The 11855-nt window shown below is 41.1% G+C and overlaps 1 protein-coding gene across 1 annotated transcript; it reads right to left on the bottom strand.

The window, feature by feature from the left end:
* Nucleotides 1–2342: 2342 nt before the first annotated feature.
* LOC146656891 (kelch-like protein 10) lies at nucleotides 2343–7785 on the bottom strand. The gene is made up of 5 exons (XM_085424680.1): nucleotides 7564–7785; nucleotides 5996–6479; nucleotides 4969–5583; nucleotides 4100–4249; nucleotides 2343–2710 (listed from the first exon to the last, which is right to left on the bottom strand). Exons 1-5 carry the CDS (start codon nucleotides 7713–7715, stop codon nucleotides 2348–2350), a joined length of 1764 nt encoding a protein of 587 aa, XP_085280806.1. The 5' UTR covers nucleotides 7716–7785; the 3' UTR covers nucleotides 2343–2347.
* Nucleotides 7786–11855: the final 4070 nt, after the last annotated feature.

The following is an 11855-nucleotide window of genomic DNA, read 5'->3' on the forward strand; positions in this document are numbered from 1 at the left end:
ACTGCATTCCTCGGAGCCGCGCTCCGGTCCTAAATCAATATGTTTACATGTTTTAAAAGCATCACTGTGGGCTCTCAGCCCTCTAGTTATTACCTGATGCCCGAACCGCGTTCTGCTGGTCAATCTGACCAAATACCCTAAACTAAAACTTGCCTGACTGGCATCACAGTCAACGAATATAACATCAATTTAAACACATAACATCTTAACATAAACACCCCAAAATCCCCACGGACACAAACCAGAAGCTCATCTGAGTGAACATTTAATTTACCTTACATTCCAATTTAGCACCTTTGGACATTATTTTAAATCAACAGGTGGTGCTTACCTCCTATTTCGGGGCCCATCACTCAGTCGACCTCCTGGCTGTCCGTCTGTTTGATACCACTAGACCTCAGCCAAACCCCATTAGTCCCTCCTCAAACTGGTTTCGGCACCAGAAAGCACAAGTCATATTAGCCTACTGTAAACACAGTATACAACAATTATCTACACCATTTAGCATTTTTTTAGGTTACTGTGACAAGCTTAAACTATGGATTACAGCTTTAACTTTCATGTGCTAGTGTCTTGTTGTTCACCTTTTCAATCCACGATGGTTGTCACTGGCCAAATATTTGTTGTTGTTGTTTTGTTTTTTGTGATCTTGAGGATTTTGTTTAAGTGTGGTAATGAGATGATGATTCTTTTTTCTGTATAGCTGAACAGGCTCTTGAGATCCTACATGTGCTGCCATCACTGTTCCCATCCACCTCTGCTCCTCCAAAGAGGGCACGGGATGCGAGTGAGGCTCTGGTGCATGTCCTTGAGGTGAGTTGTGTAAAATGTAGTAGTTGTTTTTTGTTTTTGTTCTTTTTGGGACAACAGTATTAAAAAATGCTTCTGATGAGTGCCAAAGTATTTTATATTCACATATTATATGTTCTAAGCCTTCAAAAGGCACCTAAAACACATTTTTGGAATGAGGGTTCTCACAGGTTAGATCTCTGTGACCAGTAAATACAAAAATGGATGCATTACGTGGTAGCACATTTTTATCACCTCAATGATACCTAATTAAATGTAGCCTTGGTTTTCTGTTTTTCAGGAAGGCTAGACAGATGTGAACAGTAATTCCATCGAGAATAATTAAAAGTAGCAATTTCAGATGTGTTTTCTCAGAACCTCAACTTTTGTTGTAATTTAGCTTTAGTTATGTGTTTGAAACAAAAGTGCATCATCCTTACAAAAGTATGTCTGTGTTATGTGTTAAAGGACCAAGAAGACCCTAATACCTATCTGATGAAACGTCCTCTCTCCTGCCCAGTCCTGATTGTGAGTCCATCCAACTGCATCCTAGCGGTAGGAGATGTGCCAATAACCACATTTCCAAAAGACTTGGTTACAGAGGGTGCTTTATACCTTATGGCCTACTATTACACCCTTCACTTTACATACCCAAAGTGTGTAGCCACTCTGCTTTCCGTCATACAGACGGAGGTTCTCTTGGACAAAATCCATGAGAGAGATCTCACATCATCTTACAAGAAGAGCATGGCTGAGTGGACTGCTTTTATTGGCCAGTAAAGCCAATATGGTCAGATGGACTATAGGAAAGGACTTCCTCTCTCGTTCCACGGCTACTACAGTCCATGTTGGTTGTGATTGATTTTTGTTTGTAATTTGGCCAGGTTAGCCCAGTGTTATAATTAAGGGTGCACGATAATATTGGCTAACATGCCGACATTTTGTGTTTGGTTTGTGCAGTGCAGAGACAGCCTCGCTTTTAGTTAATTTTAAGATTTTTTTTTTTTTTTAATCTTGAGTTTAGACAGAAGACTATTCAGAAAATAGGCTCTACTGTGAAAGAGTAAATTGACTAAGCTGAGACTGACTAGTTTAGTATAAAAGTAAGAATTGCTTTATTGGGTATTGGCTAGTACAACTGTAAAATATTGGATACATCCTTACTCAAACCTATAGACTGTTACCAGACAGAACCGCAGCTGAAATAACAAGGGAGAGTGAAAACTTCCCTTTATTCTTATGGTGTTTACCTAGCAAGAGTTGAAAAGTCCGACATGCGGCTTATTGTGATCTGGTCACCCTGTGTGCATGTCTGGTATGGCTGCTCAGCAGCCATACATTACAGGGAATGAAAAAATCTTTTCAATTTGTTATTGTTGCAATTGCATTCTCTTAATAAAACCCAGTATCTACAGTGCAGGCTCTCCTACTGAAAGTTTTTGAGATACATACATAAAATGTCCAGTTCACCAGCAGTTTAATGCTCTAAAGATTTATTTCAGTCCTTCATGTTGGAGACTCACATGTTGACACATGGCAGTACTGCACTTTAAAGATTTTACGTGGACTCTGCTGACTCCATTGCTAATTGTAGAACGTTTTCAACTGGCAGGAAGTCACGAGGAAAGGTGTACTCAGTCAGGTTGGAAAGTCCGGACATCACACAGCAGCTCAAGTCTGTGCGGAAAATATCCATGTCGCACGCCTCATACCACTCATTGGTTAAAGCGGTGTAGTACTCGACGTCCGAAGTGGTGGTGAAGCCGTTGAAACCCCCGACGACAAAGAGGCGATCATCAATTACCTCAATGCCAAAGTTGCTGCGGGGGGTCAGCATAGAGAACACGAGGTTCCACGTGTTGGTATGCGGGTTGTAAGCCTCAGCGGTGCGCAGATAGTTGTTTCCATCGAAGCCACCAACCTAAAAGTAAATACGTGGCTCAAATGATTGAATGTAAGTGTAACCAGCTTCACCGTACCCCTGTAAGAAAATGCACCTGCTATATGTCTTTAGCTGCTTTTGCACAGATACTCCAGAAAGTGACGGAAGAATTAAGTTGCAATATTGTCCAAAGTTGCCCTTAATATGTAGCAGATACAAGGAAATTGTTTACCTTAGGTGTGATCTGACTACTGGAAATACTCTGATTGGTTTAGGGTTTTACCTGGATAAAGCGAACAGCTACCTGACATATTCTCATGCTGTTATATGGAGTTTACACATAAAAGTTGTTTAAAAAAGGCCCATTAACGTCCCAGTATTTGCATTTTCACAGGCCCGCATTTGTTGGGAATGTCTAGAAAAGATCAGGGTGCAGTGGTGTGTGAAAATGACTTCTGAATTAAAAGGAGAAAGTAAAATAAAGTAGAAGCCAGCTCTTGTGGAAGTCTGTATGAGACCTTTTTTCACTCAAGCCTCAACTACAGCTATTAAAGTGCTGTTGTCTATTACACCACGCTATTATCAACAAAGATGAATAGCCCTCGACAAAAAGTATTTGTGTTTTCAGTATAAATGTCTTCACAGCTCTTTTGCCTTTAGTCCAAAAAGGAACATTGAGTTCCAGTCCTTTCTTCCTATAACAGATTAAAGTAGCCCTGACAGGCCTTGGTGCCTATAAGCCTGATCAAAGACCCTGAGGTCAGCACCAGGGTAAGGTCACTGCATTCTGCTGATGATAACTTTTCCTTTTTTTGAATAGAGACTTAGTCTGAATAGAAAATAAATACTAAACGGTAGCTAGCTAAATAAAGAAGTGTGTCTCAGAAGGTGAGACTAAAATCTTTGCTTTTTACCAAAGGGTGCAGCTGCAAAACAACTAAATAAGTGGTTTTAAGGCAAATAGCAAGATAAATTTACAGCTAAAATGCCTACCGTCCCCAGAGGATGAGTTCTAATCACTTGGCTTATTCCCTCATTTTTCTAAAGGTATTGCAGGATAAGTTTGAAATTGTCTCTAACATATGTCCTCTATGGAACGATGAGGATGACAATGTTGGTTTTGAATAAGTATTTCTGTTGTACTGAGTGAAATGTGAAATCATCAAAGACACAACATTTTGGGAATGAGGCACATGAAAAAAAAAAGAGAGGCAGAGACATCACTAATCAGTTAAATTAATACATAGAATGAGTAAGAATGCCTTCTCTGAACCTGTGGTCAGGATAGGAATCTGATCATTGATAAATACAAAACAAAGTTAGCCAAATTCTGTGTCAGCCAAATCTGTGTTAAACCTTGCTGATCAAAGCACATTACAGATTTGATTTGTATGTTACGTGAGTGTCAGCACTACTTTGTGGTCTTACTGCAAAGACATGATCCGCATATGCAATGACACCTATCCCGCTGCGGCGGCTGTTCATGGGACTGATCATCGTCCACTGGTTGCTCTCTGGGTTGTAATATTCAGCTGTCTGCAGACACTCGTTGCCATTGAGTCCACCACAAATGTAAATCTGAAAACAAAAAAGGGACATTAAAAATTTTTACATTTCTTAGATTTCAGTTGGAAACAATGTTACCTGTAAGTGAAATGTTTCCACATCATTTGTGAAGTAAGACCGATACTCAGTACCCAAGTGTCCAACTGAAAAATATGACAATTAACAAATGTGTGTGTTTTACAATTTTTTTAATATCTGTTATATTTTAGTTGACAAGTCAACTCAACTAAAGTACTGTACATAAATGCAAAGATGCACTTGTGATCAGTTAGAAACAAAATAGATATATATTAGTATATTTTTCAACTTTTTAAACTATACTTTTAAATTTGAAAACATGAACATAGAAACCAGTTTGTGACCTATCTTGCACCTCGCTTCACTGTAAAAATGTGTATTCCCTGACTGGTTGGCAAGTGGTTGCTGGAGGTTGATGGCTGTCACTACTGTGAAATTGTAACCAGGAAGGTTTTGCACCACAAGCCTCCTTGTGTTTCCTTTGGTCGTAAGCAGACTGTTGAGGTTTGCATGGAGTACTCTGACTTACTGCAAATACTCAAACTATTTGCTGTAGAAATCTGTAGAGTCTTTCATACAACCACTGCCTAACCAGCTGAGGAGTACACATTTTCCCCTAGCAACTGGTTGTTACCAAAGGTTTCTGACAGGTCTCTAGGCCTGTGTGCCTTAGACCCTACTCTATTTCTCTGCTACTGTTTTACTTCACCCACCCGGTTGTTAAGTGTTGTGCAGCTGGCGTGGCTCCTCTGTTCGTGCATCGGTGCAATAAGACTCCACTGGTTGATTTCAGGTTGATAGCGCTCTGCACTGCTGAGTCGTACATGCCCGTCGTGGCCTCCCAGGGCATAGATGAACCCGTTCAACACAGTCACGCTCACATAGCAGCGGCGGGAGTGCATGGGCGCCACCTCATTCCAGGCGTGAGTGGTCAGGTCAAACCTACGGACGCTGTTGAAATGCCCCACCCCGTCGAAGCCACCAACGGAGTAGACGTACCCGTTGAGGAAGGCGGCTCCATGATAAGCACGAGGACACTCGAGGTTGTTCGTTACGTTGACCCAGCGGTTAGCCCGGCAATCGTAGGCCTCGATGCCGTTAGTTGGCTCACCACCACTCCACCCCCCAATGGCCAGCAGGATGGAATGAGGCAGGCGGGGACGAGCAAGAGGGTGATACAAGGCAGACATGAAGGGTCTGCTTCCTAGATCATGTATGTCTAAGATGGCATTACTTATCATGGACAGGCACTCAGAATTGGCCTCCACCAGCTCACTAGACAGCACATTGTCCTTTAGGTAGTCTGACGTCATCAATCCCAGTCGGACCTATAGAGAGATGACAGAAGAGAATGTGACTATGAATTTCAACTACATCAGTTTTAGTAAACTCAAGCTTCTTTAGGATAATGCTCCTAATGTTGTTTAATTTTCTTATTGCTAGCAAGAGAGCGACCAAAGTCAGACACCATTAGCCTTTTCGTCAACAGGGACAGTTTTTAGTCATAGCCCTAGCAACTATACTTAATAAATATAATTTATTCTATAGTATGTGTGTAGAGATCTGATACGGTTTTAATGCTCTTGAAGAGAATTTCTTAAATGTGGTTTGGCTACACCTGAAAAGAGCAACATCTCAAGATATTAAAGCATCCTTATACCCAGATGGATCGACTCAATCTATGACTTAAATGCTGAAGATTTAAGTCCAAACTAAATGTAGTAATGAAAGTTTATAGACCTTGGACAACAGAGCGGTGAGGTGTTGTTTCCGTTGTACAGGTACATGGCTAATCCACTTTGTAAGCGCTTCATACACAGTGGTCTCCAACTGCACATTGAGGTCCTCTCTATCAAGGATGTCAGCAAGTTCCTCCACAGTTAGCTGCAGGAACTCCTCCTCAAGAACAACCTGCTCAAAGTTACTGATGATGTAGTGGTAGGCCTTGGTGCGTAGTTCGGGTGATAAGCATACTTTTGTGAACTGCCAAATGCCAACGCAGTTCTCTGGGCACAGTTGCTCCCCGAGGAAGTCAGAGCAGAGTTTCACAATGTCCATTGCATTGAATTGATCAGCTGCCATGAGAAGTTCCACTACATTTTCCCCCGTTATGGAAACTGAGCCGGTGTATGCAAAGTTAATGATGAGTGCCATCATCTCAGAAGACAAGCCAGGTATGTTGAAGACCTGTTTGTCTGGGTCGCTGCAGTGGGTGAAAAGAGCCCTGAGGGTAGAGATGGAGACAGAGTAGAGAATATTAAAAGGTGTGGAGGCAACAAGATAATAAACTATGTCATGCACAAGTACTCCAAGTAACTCCAAAACAGAGTTTGTACATGTTTAGTGCACTTGATTGTTGGGTTTTCAATGTCTTTATTACATTGGCAGCATGTTTATGAAGCTATTGCCAAACACAATGCAGTCCCACACCATGACAGAGCCTCCACCGTGCTTTAAAGTTAACTCTAAACACTCACTGTTGTACCTCTATGACAAATATTGAAATCAACTCCATAGGGCCAGTTTACCCTGATATTTAGTCTAGTTATTGCGTAATTTGGCATACCTCAGTCTGTTTCCTTTCCTTATGGAAGTTCCAGTGCATGTTGCTTAATTACAGTCTCGGTTTCCCTTCCACAACCATTTCTTTTCTTTTCTTTTTTCTTAACATTTATTTATTGGTTTTAACAGGTTTTACATGAACCATGAAACCATTTCTGATGAGGATGAGGAAACCATTCCTCTGAAAATGATCGGGTACAAGCACTGGACTAAAAAGTGTGAAAATCGTCCAAACGAAACCTTTATAAGTCTTCAAAAAAACACTATTGCTCAAGTAGACTTTTAAAAAATCATCTGTTTCAAAGCAAAATAAAAAAAAATGAGAGGCAACTCAAAACTTTTGCTCAGCGTATAACTGTATAACACAGTTCAACCTTTTTAGTATCAGGAAGTCTGGTGTGTCTTACTGTCTCAATAACAGTGGGGAAGATATTAATGTAACTTAATAAAACACTTCAATTAGACTTCACACAATCACCAAGTGATTCACAGTGCTTTTTAAATGGCACATTTACTGAAGTGGAATCTGGAGCTCTGTGAAGGTAATGATGAAATCTGCAAATGTTTGCATTATGTTTTGGGTGTATCTGTCAGTTGACCGTGACAAAGTCTTTCTATCAGAAAAGTTTTATGATTCAACCTGTTCCTTTTGGTTGGCACTGTTTCACCAACTAAGACCATGAATTACATTTTTCACAGGTATAAATCAGTCAACTGTCCTTCACATTATCAGGTAAGCAACTCACCTGAAGTACGGCGTACAGTTACATAGGATGATCCTGTGGACCGGAAATTCAACATCCTCCACTTTGATGATTGCATCACAAAATTGTCCCTCCAAACGGAGTTCATTATACACTGAGCTCGACTTGTATGGCAGCTGGCCTTCTTCACTCATCTTGAGTTTTGTGACTGCTTTTCTTAGTTTTTTTTGTCTGCAGTTTGTCTTGAAGTGTTCAGATCACAAAATCAAACCTAACTGAGGAATTTGGGGAATGGAGCCCATGACATCATCATGACTTGGCAACTGTTGCCATGAATTGTTTTGAAATGTATATTTACATTGTTTTAATGAACCTTTCATTGCATAAAAAAAAGCTTTGTTTTGATTTGATTTGGATTTAAGAAATTGCATATGAGCCTCACAGATAGCATACAGCATTTTGTATGTTTGCCTCACAGAGGTCACCTAGTAAAATAAGCACTTCAAAACACTCTTACGAATGGACTACAATATCATATTTAGCTCATATTTAACCTTAATAGGCCATTTTGTTTAATAAAATCACTTTGTAATATCCAAACACAGATATTACAAAGTGTGATTCATGGCTAAGCTGTTTTCTTGGGTTGTATTAGACTTTTATCTAGTTGGAAAAATGGGCTCCTGCACTTTACTGATGTACAATAGTAGTAAGAAAGAAAGAAACAAAACACATATATACACTGTATGTATAGTACAAGACTGTTATAATGACGGTGCTTGACAGTATTACCTCAGACAGGTGCAAGCAGTCACCTGTCTGAGCACAGACTGCAGATCTGTTGTTGAGCAATTTCTTTCCATTCATAGATAAATGCAGCATCCAGCTGCAATGGGTTCTGGTTGCCTCTAATGAACATGCCAGCCCAAAATTACCCAGGCATATTCAGTGGGAAAGACATCAACACTAAATGCTGGCCAAGGAAGTGTCTGGATATGCTAGTGATCTCTGGCAATGTGGAGGCGACACGCAAACTGCCACAGGCCAGGTTGTTGTACAGGTTAGAGAACTTCATCTCGATAGCTCTGTCAAGTCACTTCCACCAAGAACAGTCAGATTGATAGGTTTGTAGCTTGAACCCATCCGCTGGAACGTTGAAGACAATATAATTACACTGCAAAGCAAGACACAAGTAGGCAAGCTTCTTCATGTTTCTCGTGCACGGGAGAGAACCGGACAGGCACCGTTCCTTCGCTTGACCCCAGTTGCTCTCGTCCGTTCTCCCGTACCACTGTTCTTTTATTGAGGTTACATGAATATGCATAAGTTCATTAACATATGACGTCTACATACACACAAAGAGTACCTTGCCTGTGTGTGTGTGTGTGTGTGTGTGTGTGTGTGTGTGTGTGTGTGTGTGTGTGTGTGTGTGTGTGTGTGTGTGTGTGTGTGTGTGGACTGCTGATCAAAGGGTCAAACATCCTTGGTCAGGAAGAGGGTAGCCTCCCCCTCACCCTAGATGGTTCATCCTAGATAACACGGTGAGGAAGTCCTGCAGTTCATCTAAACAAAGAGCACTTAGACTAGAACAGACGCAACTACGTTAATCCTACCATAAAACAATAAGACACGGTATGACCTCTCATGCTCCCAAAGTGCTGTCTAATACACACAAAGTTTGCAGACTATCAAGGATCAAAACCTCTACCAATCTACAACTAATTACAAAACTCTAAGCATATATAAGTAAATATTTCTAAGCATAAATGACAATCAACAATACAAATCTAACACAGATGGTCATGCAAGGGATCACGCGGGATCATGCGTCATGCATGCTCAGCCTGGCATCAGGATTCTTCAGTCAGTTGCAGCAGGGTGGCAGTGATGACAGTATAAGGCATAGGTGTCAAACTCTGGCCCGCGGGCCAAATGTAATTGTACCAAATTATTATTAGAGCTGGCCTACTGGTATTATACAACTAATATACATATTGTTTAGTATTAAACTTTGCTTGTTCCATATTCAGTTTTTCAGCAAAACTTGTTTGAGTCCATAAGAAGAGATTCATTCTTAAATCTGGAGGAAGATTTTTTTTTTCAATAAATATTAATGTTAGCCCGCGACCTTGTTCCAGTTTTGAATTTTGGCCCACTGTGTATTTGAGTTTGACACCCCTGGTATAAGGCATACACCAGAGAAGTCATTCCTTTGTCACTATCAGTGGCTTCATCCACCTGCAGAGGAAAGCAGCTACCATGCACCTTATCATTAAGCACTCGATAGGCAACTTTACAGGGGTAGAGCACAGACGCAGTTTTAGCAGAGACACTGTTGAGCACGACGGTTTAGAAGTGTGTGTCTGAAAAAGCCCTCTGACTTGTCTTTGTGCTCTGGATGTTTGGCGTCTTAGCTTGTTAAGCTTTAAACTGTCACAAACTTGCACTTTAAGACAGACACGCTGCGGCCTCTCCTCATCACCCACCGCTGCGCAGGTATGCTTCAATTCAATTCAATTCAATTTTATTTATATAGCGCCAAATCACAACAAAAGTCGCCTCAAGGCGCTTCATAGATACAGAGAAAAACCCAACAATCATATGACCCCCTATGAGCAAGCACTTTGGCGACAGTGGGAAGGAAAAACTCCCTTTTAACAGGAAGAAACCTCCGGCAGAACCAGGCTCAGGGAGGGGCGGCCATCTGCTGCGACCGGTTGGGGTGAGAGAAGGAAGACAGGATAAAAGACATGCTGTGGAAGAGAGACAGAGGTTAATAACAGATATGATTCAATGCAGAGAGGTCTGTTAATACATAGTGAGTGAGAAAGGTGACTGGAAAGGAAAAACTCAATGCATCATGGGAATCCCCCGGCAGCCTACGTCTATTGCAGCATAACTAAGGGAGGATTCAGGATCACCTGGTCCAGCCCTAACTATATGCTTTAGCAAAAAGGAAAGTTTTAAGCCTAATCTTGAAAGTAGAGATAGTGTCTGTCTCCCGAATCCAAACTGGAAGCTGGTTCCACAGAAGAGGGGCCTGAAAACTGAAGGCTCTGCCTCCCATTCTACTTTTAAATACTCTAGGAACAACAAGTAGGCCTGCAGAGCGAGAGCGAAGTGCTCTAATAGGGTGATATGGTACTACAAGGTCATTAAGATAAGATGGGGCCTGATTATTTAAGACCTTGTATGTGAGGAGCAGGATTTTGAATTCAATTCTGGATTTAACAGGAAGCCAATGAAGGGAAGCCAAAACAGGAGAAATATGCTCTCTCTTTCTAGTCCCTGTCAGTACTCTTGCTGCAGCATTTTGGATTAGCTGAAGGCTTTTCAGTGAGTTTTTTGGACATCCTGATAATAATGAATTACAGTAGTCCAGCCTGGAAGTAATAAATGCATGAACTAGTTTTTCAGCGTCACTCTGAGACAGGATATTTCTCATTTTAGAGATGTTGCGCAAATGGAAGAAAGCAGTCTTACATATTTGTTTAATATGTGCTTTGAAGGACATGTCCTGGTCAAAAATGACTCCAAGGTTCCTCACAGCATTACTGGAGGCCAAGGTAATGCCATCCAGGGTAAGAATCTGGTTAGATACCATATTTCTAAGATTTTCAGGGCCGAGTACAATAACCTCAGTTTTATCTGAATTAAGAAGCAGAAAGTTAGCGGCCATCCAGGTCTTTATGTCTTTAAGACATTCCTGCAGTTTAACTAATTGGTGTGTGTTATCTGGCTTCATGGACAGATAGAGCTGGGTGTCATCGGCATAGCAGTGAAAATGTATGCTATGTCTTCTAATGATGCTGCCTAAGGGAAGCATGTATAATGTAAACAGAATTGGTCCTAGCACTGAACCCTGTGGAACTCCATCATTAACCTCAGTGTGTGAAGAGGACTCTCCATTTACATGCACAAATTGGAGTCTATTAGATAGATATGATACAAACCACTGCAGTGCAGTACCTGTAATACCTACAGCATGTTCTAATCGCTCTAATAGGATATTATGGTCAACAGTATCGAATGCTGCACTCAGGTCTAGCAGGACAAGCACACAGATGAGTCCACTGTCAGAGGCCATAAGAAGATCATTTGTAACCTTCACTAAAGCTGTTTCTGTGCTGTGATGAGCTCTGAAACCTGACTGAAACTCTTCAAATAAACCATTCCTCTGCAGATGATCTGTTAGCTGTTTGACAACTACTCTTTCAAGGATTTTTGATATGACAGGAAGGTTGGAGATTGGCCTATAATTAGCTAAGACTGCTGGGTCTAGAGATGGCTTTTTGAGTAAAGGTTTAACTACAGCCAGCTTGAAGGCCTGTGGT

This window comes from Rhamphochromis longiceps, linkage group LG12, assembly GCF_057381845.1.
Source record: "Rhamphochromis longiceps isolate RC_006_pf linkage group LG12, R_longiceps_female_GT1.1, whole genome shotgun sequence".
NCBI lineage: Eukaryota > Metazoa > Chordata > Actinopteri > Cichliformes > Cichlidae > Rhamphochromis > Rhamphochromis longiceps.